The sequence below is a fragment of the Panthera tigris genome, chromosome A1 (genome assembly GCF_018350195.1).
Source record: "Panthera tigris isolate Pti1 chromosome A1, P.tigris_Pti1_mat1.1, whole genome shotgun sequence".
NCBI classification, from domain to species: Eukaryota; Metazoa; Chordata; class Mammalia; order Carnivora; family Felidae; genus Panthera; species Panthera tigris.
Genome location: NC_056660.1, coordinates 10,843,172 through 10,861,413, shown reverse-complemented (window position 1 = coordinate 10,861,413; position 18,242 = coordinate 10,843,172). Strand labels below are relative to the sequence as shown.

General features: G+C 41.4%; 1 protein-coding gene across 1 annotated transcript in view; it reads right to left on the bottom strand.

Moving 5' to 3' along the window:
- Positions 1-4,932: 4,932 nt before the first annotated feature.
- RXFP2 (relaxin family peptide receptor 2) overlaps positions 4,933-18,242 on the bottom strand; it is a 60,897-nt gene continuing 47,587 nt past the window's right edge. Inside the window, exons 15-19 of the mRNA XM_007097721.3 lie at positions 17,898-17,969; positions 15,055-15,284; positions 14,015-14,425; positions 10,794-11,012; positions 4,933-6,347 (exon numbers count right to left, since the gene is read on the bottom strand). Of these exons, the coding sequence (XP_007097783.2) occupies positions 6,088-6,347; positions 10,794-11,012; positions 14,015-14,425; positions 15,055-15,284; positions 17,898-17,969 (1,192 nt within the window). The 3' untranslated portion in view covers positions 4,933-6,087. The remainder of the gene's footprint in view (positions 6,348-10,793; positions 11,013-14,014; positions 14,426-15,054; positions 15,285-17,897; positions 17,970-18,242) is intronic.

Genomic DNA, 18,242 nt, shown 5'->3' with positions numbered 1-18,242 from the left:
CATTTTTAAAGGAAAATATAAGCCACTGAAGAGTGGAAAACTAAGACAAAAAGGATTTGTTGTTTACAAAGCAGCAAAAGGATACAACCCTTGATCTCTAAGGCTACCGCCAGCTACATAAAAACAGGAAAGGTAAATCAATTAATATCACTGGTTCAGTCTCTATGATGGTTATCGTGTGATCTGAGGTTTCCACCCTACTCCATCCAATGCCTCTTCAGTGATATGCATAAAACTTTTCCTTAAGATCCCTTTCTCGATTCCATACTTTCAGTGGACATGTCTGCACATTCTGATCCTGTCCAATAAAAATAAATAAAAAGAAAAAAGTTTATGTAAGCATAGGTCCTGGACTGAAAATAGAGGAATCGAGCAGAAATTTATATAGGGAGCCACTAGAATCGTCCTCTCCCCTCTCCAGCCTGGGCCACTTATGGAGTTTAAGTTTACGGGATTTTCTCTTAAAAATCTTCCAAACAAATGATTTTGGTGGGTTTCAAACCCATTTGCTAAACATGTAAAAATGCATCACTTTTGGATGAGCCTGAGAGAATAGCTGATTCTCATCAGGGAAGTTAGAAATTTCAACAAAAGTTGTATGGTGGAGAAGATTAAAAAGTGTCAAGATATGATAAGAACTATCAAAATAAGCCCCTTCTATATTTAGTTATTTATGTATTTAGATTTGTTTTTATATTTTATTTTTTAGAGAGAGCGCGAGCAGGGGAAGCGTAAGGGGTGGGGGCAGAGGATCTGAAGTGGGCTCTGACAGCACAGAGCCCGATGCGGGGCTCAAACTCATGAACCGTGAGATCATGACCTGAGCCAAACTTGGATGGTCAACCGACTGAACCACCCAGGCACCCCTCTTTATGTTTATTTTTATGTGAGCTTTAAAAATTAATTTACTTATCTATGACAGCCATGGAGAGATTGAAGCCTGGGAGGGATTTAAGGAGGACAAAGAACAGGAAGCCAAGAATAAAACCCCAGAAACTTATTTATAAGTTTATGGGGGCAGGTGGAGGAAGAGGAAACTCATAAGGACTTGAGAAGGGAGAGCCAGTGGAGTAGTGTAGAATAGGAAAGAATGATGTCCTTCCTTCTAAGAAAGGAATTTGGAGGAGCAAGTGGTTGTCAGTGACAAATTCTTCAGAGAGATGAAGTAGTTAAAGAAAGGAAACTGTCCATTGGGCTGTTATCATTAAGACCTCAAGGAGCAGTGCCTCCATGGTGTGGTGAGGGTAGAGGCATTCCGTTGTTGAGAAGTCAAAGCACCAGTGACAGAGTTTACCCTCCTTTCTAAATGTTTAGTCATAAAGAGAAGGCAAAAATAGACAGATGCTAGTGTCGGATGGCAGGACGGTCTTAGATATGAGAAATTGGAGCATTGTGAGCTGAACAGAAAGGGCCAGTGGAGAAGAGAGGTTGATGATAAAGGGAGGGAGTTCAAGGCTGATGGTGCAAGGTTTGAGGCAGAGATCAATCCTGGGTCAAGAACCACGTGTTGTATTTTGGTTCTGTGGGGAAATTGGGTAGGTTGTTATGTCTTTACCCTAACAACACTTTACCCCCAGTATATGGGGTATAATCCCAGTCATAAGTGCTTGACATACCTGTGCATATATGTGTTTTCCAGAATAATGTAGGTGATAGTAGACCTATTTATACACTTACATGAAGAGACCAGTTTATGACTTGTAGTCAAATAAAATGGTTACTTGTTAATTACATCACTGTCTGCATTCCTAGATTTTTCTAGCATTAGGTCACCTAGTTTTTAAGTTGAACTCATTGCTACACTGTTGTAATCTTCCACGTCTTAGGAAAGAGTCACTGTCTGAGGCTTTGCCTCAGTGTTCTTTCCATAAGAGAATGGGGGCCCTGTAAGCTTTCGCCAGAAGAGGATTTCTGAACATCGCACTGACCCATGCATTGATTCTTTCTGAGACCTTGTAATATCCCAGGGAAACTGAGAATTGGATAATCCTTGAATTTTATGTAAACTTTTGGATTTTTAATCCACACGGACCTTCAGGAAGTGGTTTAATCCACATTATAGATCTTGCCCAAAATGGGATAGGCCATCAGTTTGTGTGATGGTCCTAAGGAAGCCCAGTTATAGAGAATGGAAGAGATTTAAAGGCATTTGTCTGAGAACTTACAAGTAGTTGATGACTGAGTTGGAATTATGGCACCAGCTTTCTGGTTTTGACTCTGTATTTCTTTGTCCTAAATATATACTGTCTGTAGCAGGAAAGTATATAATAGCTTCCATTGCAAAATCATTACTGAATCAAATACTCTAACATCGTGAATTCAGAAAATCAGGAAACAGGTGAAAGTTTTATGGGGTCCCAGGCAGTCCAGAAATAATTTCTTTTTGTATCCAAACTAGTTGTGAGTTTATGACTCGAAATAGTTATGCTTTTTCAGGTCCTAGAGATAAGAAGTGTCACCATGGACTGGGGCCAGACCGTTGAGATGGCATAAGATACCCATCCCTGGATCTGCAATTTTGTCAGGTGGCCTTATTGTATTTTATTTCTTTATTTTTAATTGATTTCTTCCATATGTGTCATGTGGGGAGTATCCTGAAGACTATTCTAAATGAAATACATTTCGTATAGGTTTCAATCAGCTTATAGGGCTGTAGGAAGTGTACCTCAAGGACTTTAAGGTCTCTTACTGAAAAACCATCTAAAAGAATACTCAAGGGGCGCCTGGGTGGCTCAGTCGGTTAGGCGTCCGACTTCGGCTCAGGTCATGATCTCACGGTCCGGTCGGTGAGTTCGAGCCCCGCATCGGGCTCTGTGCTGACAGCTCAGAGCCTGGAGCCTGTTTCAGATTCTGTGTCTCCCTCTCTCTCTGACCCTCCCCCGTTCATACTGTCTCTCCCTGTCTCAAAAATAAATAAACGTTAAATTAAAAAAAAAAAAAAAGGAATACTCAAAACAACAACAACAACAACAACAAAGAATATTCTGATTACATTTTGTGTTTCTGGTTCAGAAGTAAACATTATCTTTATTAGAAATGCATCTTCTGTCTTTCATAGACAGGATATCAGACAACTGACATATGAACAGATTAATATAAGGAGAAATATTTATAATCACTCTTTCTTTTTCTTTTTCAGGAAATAAGAAAATACAAATATTTATCTTCCATGCTTTGTTTCTTGAGTAAAGTTACCTAAGATTATTTATTAAATAGAACCATACACCTATTTACGCTACAGTGAAAACACTAAAAAGAAATATGTCTTACATGTATCCCTTGTTACTTTTGAAAGATCCATTTACTTCAGACCTCCCTTGGGGGCATATGTAAAATTATAGGGAGCATATGATTGGTGACACTTCACCAGTTTTCATTTCTATCATGTACATTCTCTGGATCTTTGCATTGCTTACCAACTTGAGAATGGTAAAGAAGAGTGAAGGATCATATTGGGTGAGATAAATTCTTGAAAATGTAGCATGAGTATCTGCATAGCAAGTTACCAAATACTCATTTGATCTGGCACCGAGGTCACCCTTAAGAGAAAAACGTTGGGGTGATGGCTCTGCTTTTGTGGCTCTCTGATGCTATAGAGACTAGGCCGGATGGAGCTGTGGATTTGAGGCACATGGTGAGGTGTAAAACTACTACCTGTGAGCTAAAGCTCAGCTATGTGTAACCCCACTTAGAGCTCCTGGTCACCAGGGTCTATTTCAGCAACCGCAGTGGGCATAAACTATTTTAATTTTGATTACAAATAAAACTTAAGAATAAAACAAAGTGATATAAGTAAGCTTAGCTATGTCTAACACAGATAAACCACATACCCCCTTTTGGTACACTCATCTGAGGTTCCATATTCATTTCTTAGAATATATTTTTTTTACATTTCAATACCAGATGTCAGTAATACACAGGCACATGATGGAGATGCGGATTGGGTAATTTGCCCTCATTCTCTCTTACTCAAAGATGGCACAATCTATGGCCTCTTATGTTCTCAAGTCATGTTTATTTGCTGTTTATGTTGTCATGGGAAGTGGTTAAAGACCGGAAGTAGTATTTTCATATCCACACAGAAACATCGGGTTTAGAAAACAAGTCTAACAACGCAAAAGACCTCACTCAATCCAGATAAAAGCTGTTATTTGCTAAAATTAAACATTTCTTACAGGTTTCTATTTATGTAGCAGTGCAGAATAAGGCCGTAAATCACTAAGCTATTAGAATTCAATTCTATACTATCCATTAGCATGCTGCTAACCAATATATAGCTTCCATTTTTTCCGTGAAAACTTCCCTGATGCACCTGACCTTGTGTTTCTCATGTGTCTTACTTAACAGTAAGAGCACAGACATTCACAAACACAGTTCCCAGATGCTTGGTTCATGGCCCACCCTTCATGCTTTTCAAGAAAGGGAGACACACATTTGTGCTAAGATTGCAATATCCTGGGCTCAGGGTCTAGTCCTTATTTATGTTCCTGATGTTGGGAAATGTATTAGGAAATAAATCATCTGATGATCAAGGACTGGCAGAGGGCGTTTAATAAAATGTCAGCAAATTCAGGAAACATGTCAGGAAGTAACTCACCATAGTGAGGATACAAGATGGAGAAAAGTTTGAAACCATAAGGGAAAAGGGCAGCCTACTTAATGGGGAGGAACGTTATCTGCAGAATCCTCAGAAAGATTTCACTGATGCAAAAGATGTTTCACTTGGTTGAAACGATGGTTTTAGTCACTATTAAGCAATAACAAGTAAATTACCAGAACTGCCGTGACACATGAACTCTGGGATTCTTTCCTGGATGCTATTAGATGATAGGAGGTAATCTGGAGTTCTTGGTCAGCTGCTTAGATTCTACTCATTAAAGGAACTCAGAATGGAGACAGCAGTAAAGACATTCAGGTTTTGCCTCATGCTTTGGAAAAAGGGGTAAGAGAAAAATATAAGATGTGCTTGTTGACTGAGGTGCTGTGTTTCCCGGCTATACTCTCTCTCAGGAGAAACATGGTAATAGTCAATAAACAGCCTCTGTAGTCTTTCTCAAACATAAAATAAGATATGGACAAATGCAAAATATAATTTTATTTACCTGATTGTTTTTCACATATGAGCTTTCATGGTAACGACACATCCAGGCCTTCACAAGTAAGTTTACATTTTCAAAACTCAAGTCCAAACTTACTGGCCTTTTTGAATGAAATTTCTCTGAGTAAGCAAACGGACCCAATCAAACCACTATTCTTAAACCCCTTTAACACGTCTCATCCGTGTGTTTTATGAAGACAGAACTTCCTAGCCGTAGGGATGCTACTTTAAAGAAATTACCCTTGAAAGAGATTAAAATGTAGTTTTGGCCGTTGGGGTGTCCAATTTTTCTTCGTGGCCTGGGCAATCTCGAGAAAAATAATCTTGTTTGCGATCTCAACTCTGCTGACACTAAATAACAGCCAAGAGGGTGAATGGTACTAGGCTTAGTCTCTGTCTCTCTGCCGTTTTGTTGGCTGCAACAGCCTCCTGTAAAGGTGTGCTTTCAAAGTTTCTACGCCACCGGCGTAGAGGGCGAGGCTGGAGGCGGGCGAACATCTCAGAAATCCTTTGCCCTCAGTTCAGCAGGATGCCGATGATTTCCTTTGACGCGGAAAAAGCAAAGAGAGAGATGTGAGGTTTACGTGACGATGGCCACCGTGGAATGAGGTGTCATGAATGTTTTTATTTTACGGACGGTGCAGTTCAACTCAGAAGCGGACATGCAGTGCCAACGTGCGGGGCCTTCACTTGCAGGGGGGTAGTGTCGACCAGCTGCGGATCAACGGCCCATCGGCCTACTATGTGTGGTTTCGCTAGTGCATTTCCGAAATGCCGAGAGCGAGCAGAACCCATAGGTACAGTTCTTCGCACGGCTGATAAGTAGTACAGCTGCCATCGGAACGCAGTGCCAGAAGTCACTCTGCTGTGCTCTCTGTGCAGAAAGGTTTGCTGTTGGGAGAGATGAAAAGCACTGCAGGTAGCATGTTCCAAACGCTGTCCTTTTCTTACAGGTAGTCCCCTGGAAGTCCGGGGTTCCAAAACCATTGCTAGGAAATTGGCTTCACTATACCGTCCCCGAGGGTTATCTTGTTCAAAACCCCAAGTTTAAGTGCGGAGGAGTCATCCGTCCACACAATGGATGTCGAGAGACTTTCTTTCTTCGTTTTGAAAACGGATTTCCTCCGATGTTTGTGCAGCAGCTGTTTCAGCTTGTCTTTGAAAAAGCTGGTTGTGAGAGTGTAGAGGATGGGGTTCAAGGCACTGTTTACTGGAAGGAAGAAAATGACTATCCAGGAGGTGATTGTGCCTGGAGAGGGAAAGGAAATGTGGGAAATGTCATGAAGCGGAAATTTTAAACAGACACAAATAGCACATACCGGTTTGTAGTCAATGTTCCTTTGGGGAGGGCTTCCTATGACAGTTTTCTTTCACTATATTGAGACCCTCTCTGTTGGAGGAGCAGAGGACCTATGAATTCAAGGTCCTACCATTCAGAAATTTTTGAATTTCAGTAACTACTTGGTAGGTTGTTGGGAGGCCAACTGAGAGGAAATATATTAAAAAAAAAACACTTCATAGATGTGAGTGTATACATGTGTGTGTATATATATATATATATATATATATGATGTATTTTTCTTGTCGTTATTGCTTTTCTTTATAGATACGTAAGAAAATGACAAAATACTTCTTAATCAATAGATCAGTGTTCAGGAAATATCTGGTCCGGGCTCAGATGGGACCTCGGTCTTAACTTCACTCCTCAAGGCCTAACTGTCCCGCCCTCGTATTCCAACCATCCTTTTCAGAGCGGAGGCTGAGGATGTGACGAGCAAAGGAGAATACACCTTCCAACTGAATCAATCCTTCTGTGTGAAGCCTTACAGACGCTCATTAGAATACGGAGGGAAAGACGCCACAAAACTTCCTCGTGAGTAGACGTTTGTGATGATTGTGCCCTTTCCGAATACATCACGCACTTGGTGAGGACGAAGTGTGTTTTCCCCCTTGCACGCAGCCTGCTCTTAGGGTCATTGAGCTACGGGACCGTGGGCAAATCACCTAAGCTCCCTGGACCTCAACTACCCTACCTGTGAAAGGGGCTGATGATAACTTACTTGATCGAAGTCGGGGGGCTGGGTGGGCCACGGTCGGCAGCTCTGCTGACGTCCCTCTTCAGCACTAACACCTGCAATTCTGCGACCCCCCCCACACTAGGCTGCCTCCTCTTACACCTTCAAAAGTGTAAAGAACTCCCAGCTCAGGTGAAGAGCCGGAGGGTAAGGCCAAGGATACATTCCCTGTCACTCTCCCTTGTCTCCTTCTCTTCCCTCCCCATCTCACAATTTTCTTATCCTTTAGACATTGTTCTTTGTTCTTCTTTGCCCTGCTTTGTTCCTTCCATCCTTTCTGTTCTTCTCTTTCTTTTCCATTTCTTCTGACTGCTTATCTGACCTCCCCTCCTCTTTTTCCTGCTTTCCTGTTATCCCCTCCCTTCTCTTTTTTTCTGTATTTGCCTTCCTCTTCCTATCCCATCTTCTCTTTCTTGTCCTTATTTATTTTTTTGAACTGGAAAGAATATGGAAGAAAAATAGCTATATTTAGCATAACTCAGATTTATTACGGTTTCATAATACGATATTACGTGTCTTGAATTTTTAAAAATTAGATAGTATGGACAGTGCATGATTGAAATCAAAACAAAACAAAACAAAACAAGTGGCTTTTTGTCTGTTGTGTTCCCAGAGGAACTTGTGACCAGGAATGAGACTTCCCATTCAGTCTCAGGGTGACTCACTAATGTAAGGTCAGCAGGTGACTTCTGAGAAAGGAGGGCTAAAGCTGGCTTATCTTTTGGGCTGACCGCATGTGCTGTCAGTGGCATGCCATGGTGGGGCACACCCCAGAGTTCTTGGAGGATGAGGACAGGATGGGTTTAAGCCAATGGGTCCAGCATTTCCTACAACACTTGGGGAGTCAGACAAGCAAGAAGGGGCTTAGTCAAATGCCGTCAAGTCTACTCTGTTAGGTCCACCCAGTGTTCAAGACAGACCTCAAAGGATTGAGCTATAGATGTAGAGAAAGACTGATGTGTGGGCCAAATAAGGTTGTCACAAAACATTTTTTTTCCCTTTCTAGTTTCCTATCATGATCTGGAATGTTGCAAGCTCTCCAAGGATGATGACTACTCCTGTGGCTCTCAGATACCAAAACATCTTGATCACCAGACCTCCCCTGACTCTAAATCGGACAGTGCTATGGGCTGAATTGTGTGCTCCAAAATTCATGTATTGGACCTCAGAATGTGACTGCGTTTGGAGACGGCCTTCTAAAGCTGCCATTAAGTTAAAATAATTTAGATTGGTCCTCATTCCAATCTAACAGGTGTTCTTAGAAGAGGGAAACTTTCATACACATAGAGATACTGTGGGTGCATATGCACAGAGGAAAGACCACGTGAGGATAGGCTGAGAAGGCAGGAGGGCCAAGGAGGGAGGCTGCAGCAGAAATCTGCTGACACTTTATTCTGGACTTCCAGCTCTCCAGAACTGTGAAAAAATAAATTTCTATTGCTTAAGCCACCCAGTTCGTGTTACTCTGTTATGGCAGTCCAAGCAGAGTAATACAGAGGAAAAGCCTCAAGGAGTTGACAGGCTCACAGAATATGAAAACTGGAAGGAATTTGAGAGGCCGTATGAACACAGTCTCGGTGAGGTGAGGTGATCTGCCTCCATTTCCTCAACTGGTCAGCGGCGGGATTAGGACAGAAACCCAGGACTCCTGCCTCACTTGGTCCTTCTATCACCACACAAGGCTGCCTCCTCCCACATCAAAAACAAGCAAGTGCCTGGGGTGGGGGAGGGCATCAAAAGGCGTGGAAAGAGAAGTTTGGGAGGTTGATGAGACAGTCCCCTCCCACCCTGTTCCACCACTCTCGGACCAGCTCAGCATCTTTAATTAAAGAAGCATTTATCAAATAACATTATGCAAAAAAAAAAAAAAAAAAAAAAACACTTGTGGAAAGATAAACAACATACGGTCCCTATCGTCCTGAAGCTTATAATCTGAAGGGAGCAATGAACACATAAAAAAAAAAATAACACCGCTGGGAGGCAGCTCGGATGAGGTTAATAAGTGAAGTGCAAACAAAATGTCACAGACATTTAAGCAGTTGGGTTAGATGGGTGTGGGTTGGAGAGATACCTAGACTGGTACCATGGGAGAGGGAGTATTTGGATTGAATCTTGAAGGATGAGCAGGGGTATTTAGGAAGCTAGAGCCCTACAGGTTGAGAATATAATCCAGGTGGAGGAAACATCTTCAGCAATGTCAAGACATCAAAAAGGTACAGAAGGGAAAAAGTCCTAATCATTCGAATGGATTAAGTCCCAGGAAGGAGATCACATAGAATCCTAACTAATGAAAGTGTTTTTTCTCTGGTTGAACTAGGGGTGTGGGTGGGAGACCCCGTTCCAACAGACATCTAACACTCTAGAGTGGAGCCTGGATGACAGAATACACGAGGGCGGGGTAGGAGGTGATTTTTAATGCCGATCCCAGCACTTGGATTTTATTCCACGAGCCACGGAGGCCCACGGACCTTTTAGTCCTGTTGAATTCGGAATGCAAGGATGTAAAAATAGAACTGTCCAGGACGCTGTGGCATGCTGGATGGTTCGTCAAGCTCCTCAGCGGTGACCATTAATATTTAAGTAATTCTGCTCCTCACTCACACGCAGCTGAGTCTCCCCAAGCAATGGCACATGCATTCTTAAGGCATCTGCCCTCGCCACTCAGTGAAAGTTCCCAAGTAGTCAGCCGTGATGTCTCTCTTGATCTGCACGTTCACACCTTGCGTCTGCCTTGTGATCAGTCTAAACTGACAGGTTAAGTGGAAGCTGTGGGTGTTGTGTGCCGTTTCGCAGCGAGGCACTTGACAAGACCTCCCGTGACTGCCATGCACACGCCAGAGGGACAGAAATCATTACAGCTGCTTGTTTCCTGGACATTCATCACTCTTTTATAAGCGCTTCCGAAGCGTCCACCCCATGCTTGACCCTGGGGTGCCAAGATGAACAGATACAATTCTGCCCCGGATGAGCACCCCCCCCGCCAAGTAGAAACCCCGTGTCCCTGGGAGTCAGGCCAAAGCTCAGGTGGCCCCTCGATGACTGTGATTTCTAAGTCCCGGAAAGGGGTTCGCATAAAAACCTAACTAATGAAAGGGTTTTTTTTTTCCTCTGGTTGAACTAGGGGTGTGGGTGGGAGACCCCATTCCACCAAACATCTAACACCCTAGAGCGGAGCCTAGAGTGACAACCATACGGCAAGGACCGTGAAATAAACTGGTGGTTCTTAAGGAGGGGTGTGTGCCTCAGAATCACGTGGGCACATGGAGAACTTTTCCAAAATACCTGCGTGTAGCTCTTTGTCCCTGTAGATGAAACCTGGGCTTTTTGTGTATATTTTGATTTTGTATGTGTACTCTTGGTTAAGAGCCACTGTCTAGCTCAGATAGAAACGAGACACTAAGTGTTCGTTTTTTTTCTCAGTCCTGTTTCCTTATCGTCCTTGTCTGGATTGCACCACTGCCCAGTTACTGTCTTAGAATACAGACTATAAAGTATTAAGGAAAATAATAGTTGTTTGTAGGTGTTTACAGAGAATTTACTATATGTAAGGCACTGTATTCTGGTCTTGCCAAGGGGCTAAAGAAAGCACAATGTACTTGGGAATAATAGAAGGGACTGACCTGGTATTTCCACCCGGAAGAGGGAGAGAATTTTAATTACAAATACAGGAATCCAGCAGATGGCATCAGAGAACACTATAAAAAAGAAACGATTTGCAACAGCCACCTCTCTTCCAACATGATTCCTCACTTCCGAAGTCTGCAAGGCAGTTTTTTTAATGGAACAGAACATAATAATATAGGAAAACACAATGATGAGAAAAGCCAGCAAGTTCACACCTGTTGGGAAAAGCACAGCTCTTAACATCTCAGGTGTATAAATCAACAGTAAAAGTGTTGTGTTACATAGATGCTCATTATGGCGCCTTCTTAGGCTGTACTTCCAAGGATATTTTTGTATAGGTCCAGGGGCGATCAGCTAAAAACCCTGAATCCAAGGCTATCAGCTGCAACAAGCTAAAAGAATTGGGTTTGTCAGATCAAAAAGATACTGGAAACACACAAACCCTTTATAAAGAGTTTCAGGCCTCTGAAATTCAGATCTAGGTGTAGCATGAGGTGAATTTTAGCTTTTTGAAAGCCAGAATAAAGCTATTTTCATTTTTCAGTCCCCACAAATTCAGATCTTAAGGGATTATTGTAATCATCTGATTATCTCAAAAAATAAACATGACCCCATTTCTTTATCTTATAAATAGGAACAAGATGACTTGGAATATCAAGAAGATAATAGCCTCAAAAACATTATCTCCCATGGTTTTTGGTCTTAAGTAAAAATATTACATAGAACAAGAATGCATTTTTTGTTTTTTTTTCAGAGAGCTTACAGTAATTTAAACTAAAATTCAGAAACCTTTAGACTTGTTTTAGAAGAAAAAAGAGAAGAAAAAATAAAAAAATTCAACTGTACGAATGATTTTTTAGGGTCAAATATATTCTCACTATAGGGTCAACTTCTCACTTAACATCACTATCTTATAATGCTGACTTCTTAGTCACTTTGTTATATTCTTGCTGGAATAAAAATACTAAGAGTAATTATCACATTCCTCACTGTGAATATAAAACATGCATACGATTTCGAAGTTGTTTAAAAAATGTTCATCTGAATCTAGACTATGTGTAAGATGGGTGAAGTCTAGGGGAGAATTGTATAAATTCCCAGTGTTCTGTTGCTTTTATCCAAAACACTTCACATTCCATAGAATCTCATAACAAAGCCATTCAATAGAATTTTATAAAATTGGTTTATCTTAGGCCTCTTGTCAGAAACTTTAGTTAAGAATAACAGGTAATGACTTTTAACGATGATCCTATAACACAAATTGTGAAAACAGACTTACAGGAAGGATTAAAATCGTGTGTTCTGAAAGCACCATAGGGATGTGAGATGTTGGCAATAGGGGAGACTAGGTGAGGGGTAAATGGAAGCTACTGTCCTTGCAACGTCTCTCTAAATCTTATTCCATTCTAAAATAAAGAATTGATTTCCAAACTGTGTATTTGTATATTCTTTAAAGAGAAAAAAAGGCTCTAGGACTCTTCTCACAGGTAAGCCAAGTGTATATAGGTGATGATGATGATGATGAGTGTGTGTGCGTGTGTGTGCTTGTGTGTGTGTGTGTGTGCGTGTGCGTGCACGTCTCTTGATCTACCTGGAATACATCACAGGTGCTATCTTACCCCACTCTCCTTAACTATAAGATCCAGCTACACCTAACTTCTTGGCCTTTCATCTGGGCCTGTTCCCTGGCTTTGGACTTCTACCTCCACTATGTTTTTTCCTGGAACAGACTTCACTTGGTTAATCCTTCCTTATCCTTTGGATTCATTCCTACTGGAAAGCTTTCCCCGGTGCTCAGATTTGGGGCCTCCTAGAACATCCAGTTCTCCTCCTTTGTGGCATTTGTCAGTTTGTGACATAAGAATGTGTTTACTTGTCTTCATCCTCCTTTCTGGTGGTAGGTCTGTGAGGGCTGATCTGTTGTGTCTCCAGTGTCCAAAAGAGTGCCTGGCCTATAGCAGGTGCTTAATAAATCATTGATGAATCAGCGAATGGAATGGAGCGGAATGTGTGTGTGTGTTAGGAGGGGTCTCTATGAAGTGCATCTATGCTAGGAACAGCTTACAACGTCCATGAAAAAATAGCTATAGAACGGGGTCGTATGTGAAGAGTATTATTAAAATGGTGCTAAGAAGGTATATTTCTCAGAAGAAGAAAAGGAATCCATGAAGAAGAGCTGGACCGGTGGTTAGAGCGATTTTGTGAAGTATCTTAAGTGACTAATGTACACTTGACCTTGGCAGTAGCAGGGAGTCATTGAAGGTCTCAGAGCTGAGGCCTTTTTGATACTCAGGGAGTGAACAGGTTAATAGAAGAGAGAAAGCCCCTGAGGCCAAAAGACTAGTAACAGCTAATGTAATAAGCCCTTCAGGGTTGAGGTAGTGAGGTTTCACATGAAGGTGATGCTAGGTAGAGACTGGAAGAAATAGAAGGCAGTGGTATATTTTGATGAAAAAAATATTTGATGAGAAAGAAAGGATGATAGAGCTTATCGACCACTTAGAGAGGGGAAAAGATGAGAAGGGGAAATTAAGATGAGAATACTGCTCTAAAGAAATGATATGGAAATCGTCTTAATTTTAAACAGCAGGGATACCTATTGGACAAAAACAAATGTGTTGTTTTTTTTTTTTTAACCTTAAAGAGCTCCACTTCTCATTCACTTTTGTTCCAGAGAAGGTAGGATCTTCTTTTCTTAAAAATGAGAGGGAATTAAGAAAAACTGAAAGCAGTTTTATTAAGCATTCTTCCAGTTTTGATTTTAGAGCTGCATTTACCAAAGGCAATAAACCTTCTTGGTATTTCCATTCCAATAATCTCCTGTCAGTGAGTTTCCAGAATTTTATTATTATTATTTACTTAACTCATATCTAGATTGTAAAAAAAATAAAAATGAGTTCAGATAACTTGACGGGGTCACAGGTCAAGGTACTAACCTAGACTTCCTCCAGCTCATAGTCACAATGTGAAAATCAAAGGGTCTTACAGGTAATAAAAAATCATCCAGAGATCCTGACAGTATGTTTTTGTTTCCCATACTAAATCTCTATATAAAAAGTTTAATAAAAACTATACTCAGTAAGAATTTTTCTTTAAAAAAGGACACAGTCTTGAGTATATTCATTTACTTTCTGAAAAGGACAAAAACACCGTTGATGAAATATATGATATTTCTACCAAAATTATGTTGGCCCAGAAAGTGAAAAATATAATTTACCTAGGAAAATTCCAAGAGAATAACCTTTGCTTCCGATATCTTCTGTTTGGTCATAATAAAGTGGGAAACACACGCCATTTTTTCCATAAAAGTTTCCAAAATAATCCTCATTCCAAAACGGAATCACAGCTATTAAAAATCCCATAATCCAGATGCAAATGAGGATGACCGAGGTCTGCCATTTTCCAGGACGAATATTACTGAAGGGAAAGACAATGACCAGAAACTTCTCCAAAGTCAGGTACGTCAGCAGCAGGACGGAGACTTCGGTGGACAGCATGGCCAGGAACCCCATGAGGCGGCACTGTAAACTCTCCATCCACAGTAACGCATACTTCTGATACTGCCCACGGTATTTTATATCAAAAAAGCCAATGAAGAACAAGTAAACACCCATCAGGCAATCTGCACCTGTTAAGGAATCAATACATTGTATGTTGATAGTTCCCAACATTTCAGTTTCGGTTTCCTAACTGGGTCTACTTCCTTCATCCTGTATTAAATGAACTAATATAAACACCTACACTACAGCGGTCTCTAAAAGCCAATGGACTTCACAAAAAAATGTCCAATTCTAAAATACTGTACTGGGTCTTTGTTTTATAATTTTTAAAAATGGTGGTGTGCGTGAGGGGGTAAGTTTTGTGGGGGAAGCTAGTTTTTAAACAGTAGATAAGTATTACTGGCCTAGTTAACAAAGAGAATAATTTTCTGGGCTCGAGGAGCATGGGTGCTGTTGTAATTGAAGGCAAACTGAGCTTAGTTTGTAACCCACAACCTGTCCTCCATAATCTTTCTGTTGATTCATTAGCTCCCTGTTACCCCATTTCCAAGATATAACCCCCAGCGGTGAATGCTGGATCACTGCAAACTCATGCAATCTAAAACAGAAAGCCAAAGAGAACAGTAGTTCATACTCAGAGAAAAAAATGCCTAGCTCATCTAATCCGTACTAAGTGCCTTTGTTGAAGGCCAATATGTATCTAGTGCTCAGGTCACAGAAGACATCCTAAATCCATTTAGGTAGGAAACATACTTACAACAAAGGATTTTGATGGACGTAGCGTGGGTCGTATTTTCAGCTTTAATGAAAGATCTCATGCCAATGACAAAAAGATTTCCAAAGCAGGTTATGAAAGCTATAACCCAGACAAATATTCTGAGGATATTGTTAGCCAAGAGGTCCTCAAATGAAGAAATGCCGTCAGTCAAGGGCACACATATGCGGACATGGGGAGCATAGGAGCAGTATCGAAAGTTTTTGAAATAACTAAATTCAAAGGGAAAAAAAGAGTCACTTTACAGCAATGACAGAGAAACTACAGTTGCCATCCTGGCAGAGCTGCTGCCCTCTCAGGGAGGCAACTTCACTAGGTGTGTTTATCTTTGTTTAATAATGATTATGCAATTAGAGTGTTTCCTCATTACATATTACGTTACTCTGGGCAGTGTTCTTCTTGGAAAGACAAAGAACCTAAAGGGCGTAGAAATTCTGTGGCTTGACCGAGATGTGTCGGGTGAGGACACGAGAATGTGAAGTCTCCAGGACTCTATTTCTTCCTAATTTCCTGGATTATTCTCTAGGGTATGGTAAAAAGCAAATTGTCATTGTTACATTGATCTGTAGCACACATTCGGGGGCTTGGGTCGGGGATGTAAAGGACCTCGCCGAAAGCATTCCTGCCTGGTACTCAGTTTAAGTACACTCACTTACCCAGCCTCCTTTCCCCTGACACTGGCAGGAAGGGAGAGTCTCTGAGACTCGGAAACCTCAGACTCACGGGAGCTAGGAGAGGAAGCAGATTTCTCACCAGAGCCTAAAAGGGCTTACACAGTTTCTAGAGAAAAATACAGGCTTGTTTGTGATCAAGGTATTTGTGACCTAGGTGTGTGGAAGCTTCACGTGATTGAATTGGGAGGTCACTTGGCTTACTGCTGCTCCCTAAACCTGTGTATGTAGACTTTTCCCCCCCCATACAACTTCTTTTAGTTCATTTCTCTTTGTCTAATCCTTTTTTTTTTTTTTTTTTTTAACCATCTCTCCATTCAGTTTTGAGACTACAGAGTTAAAGGAAGCTTTCCTTTGCCGCGGCCTCAAGGCCCCTCAAGACTGGATGCCCGGATCCACTCACCTCCTTCCCTTCATTGCTAGCTCCACCCGGGCACCCTGTCTTTCTTCCCAAACTCAAACAAGCCAGGCTCACCCCCTTATCACTGCAGTGCTTTTGCTGTTCCCCCTGCCTGGAAGATTCTTCCCCCAGATATCGCCAGGCCTGCTCCCTCCCTTCGTTCTGTTCTGCTCAGATGTCCCAGCTCTCTGACTTCTATGTGAACCATCTACATCCTCCCTCTGACCCTTCATCTTGTTCTGCTTTTCTTCACGGTATGTGTTAACTATTTGTTTGCTTTCTGGGTCCCAAAGCTAAACGGAAGCTCCGTGAGGCAGACACTTCTCTCTCCTGTTCATCCCTGTGTTCTCAGATCTAGCACAGGGCCTGACACATGGGAAGCCCTCATCTAGCCACTTCCTAGATGAGCAAGTGAATGATGGATAATTCAGCGCTGGGCTTGTCAGGTAGAGAAATAGGGGGCCATCACTGCCCCCAAGTAGCTCAGAGCCTAGCTTCCTGACATCATCTATCCGATTCAAGGGGCTTGATGTATAAATTCTCTTTTTATCTTCTCCCTGCCTGGAGTCCCTGGCACACACCTGACTTGACCTCTTAGTCTTAAAGGAGATTCTTAAAGGAGATTCCATCATGTCTGCTGCCTTCAGACAGAGCCAGCTAGGGTCTTGGTCATTCAATCTCTCCTCCTGCTGTGACCAAGGCACTGGCTGGCAGAAAGTGTTGGGGGCTATGAGGTGGATGTGTTTCAATAAATGGTGGACGAGGAAGGTGAAAGAAGAATAGATCACTCAGTAGAGAAGCAACTAACTTAATACATTTTCTGTTCATTGTCGGGACCTTCTTGACCTCAACCCGAAGTTCATAGCTTAAGCAGTACCTTCTCCATCATGTTCTATTAAGGGTGAATTTCTCTGTCCCAAAAGGACCTCACATTCTGCCTGCAACAAGGAAATGATCGCCTCACTAAATGTGTGTCTACTGGTGCCACAGAAAGGGAAATTAGGAAAGCCATGTGGATACGCGTCAAATATCTGTCTTTTAGTAGTCACACCTACTGCAGAGACATAAACGTGTTGTTCTCCCCAAAGAGCACTTTCACACCAACCATTCCATCCATTTGCTGCACCCAACTTGTAATCTTACATCGAATCCTCCCTACTGTTGTGGATAACAAGGGTTAATTTTTGAAATCATGAACACAGAGATTATACAGCTGGGAAAGAAATGATCATGTCATAAACACATATATTAACACAACTTACACAGTGCACTTTAGCCAAATATATTAAAGTGACTTATCAAAAACTACTATAAAGATTAATTACCTCCATTTTGTAGTGCACTTAGTAACAGTAACAACACCTGGAATTTATATAGCACCTTTCTTCCTAAGGGCTCAAATCTTAGAGCAGCCGACTGCTCATTCATGTGAGGTGAATTAATGTTTCCAGGTCTCCTGAGTACCATTTAGCCAGTGGCTTCATCTTGTGTAATGTGTGGCATTCTGGTACCCTGATCTCTTATTGGACCTCAATTGGATAAACAGCGTGTTTCCAGGGAGAAGTGTCTCATGTCGGCACATCATAATATTGAACTCTATTTGACAGGGACCAAAGGTGACAAAATTAAAAAGTTCTCAATAAAAAGACTTTTCGTGCATACAAACACATTGCAGTGATACATTAGACAGTTTACACTAGAACATTGGCAAGATTTCACCATGCTTACTTCTCCACTCTTTCATACATACATACATGTGAGAAAGATTCGTCATGGGTTGAAACATCCGCGTATTTATATTTGGAATCTCTATCCTTTCCAGGTCTCTGGAAAACATGCACAATAGGTTTCATGTGTTTAGGGCTTAACTTTTTAATCATCGCATTTTGTCCTATCCTAAATGCCATGCTTCAAAGTCTTGTTACCAGTTCAAACCAGGATGGAAATGTTAGAGTAAACTCTCTTAGAAGATTGCTATTTCTATTTATGCCTTCGGTAAGTTGGAGCTGATTTTGTCACTTGAAGTGCAGAATTAATTCTAATAAGACATTTTCATGCATTTCTTTGATTTAAAAATGGCAGTGGTGATTAGTGTGATC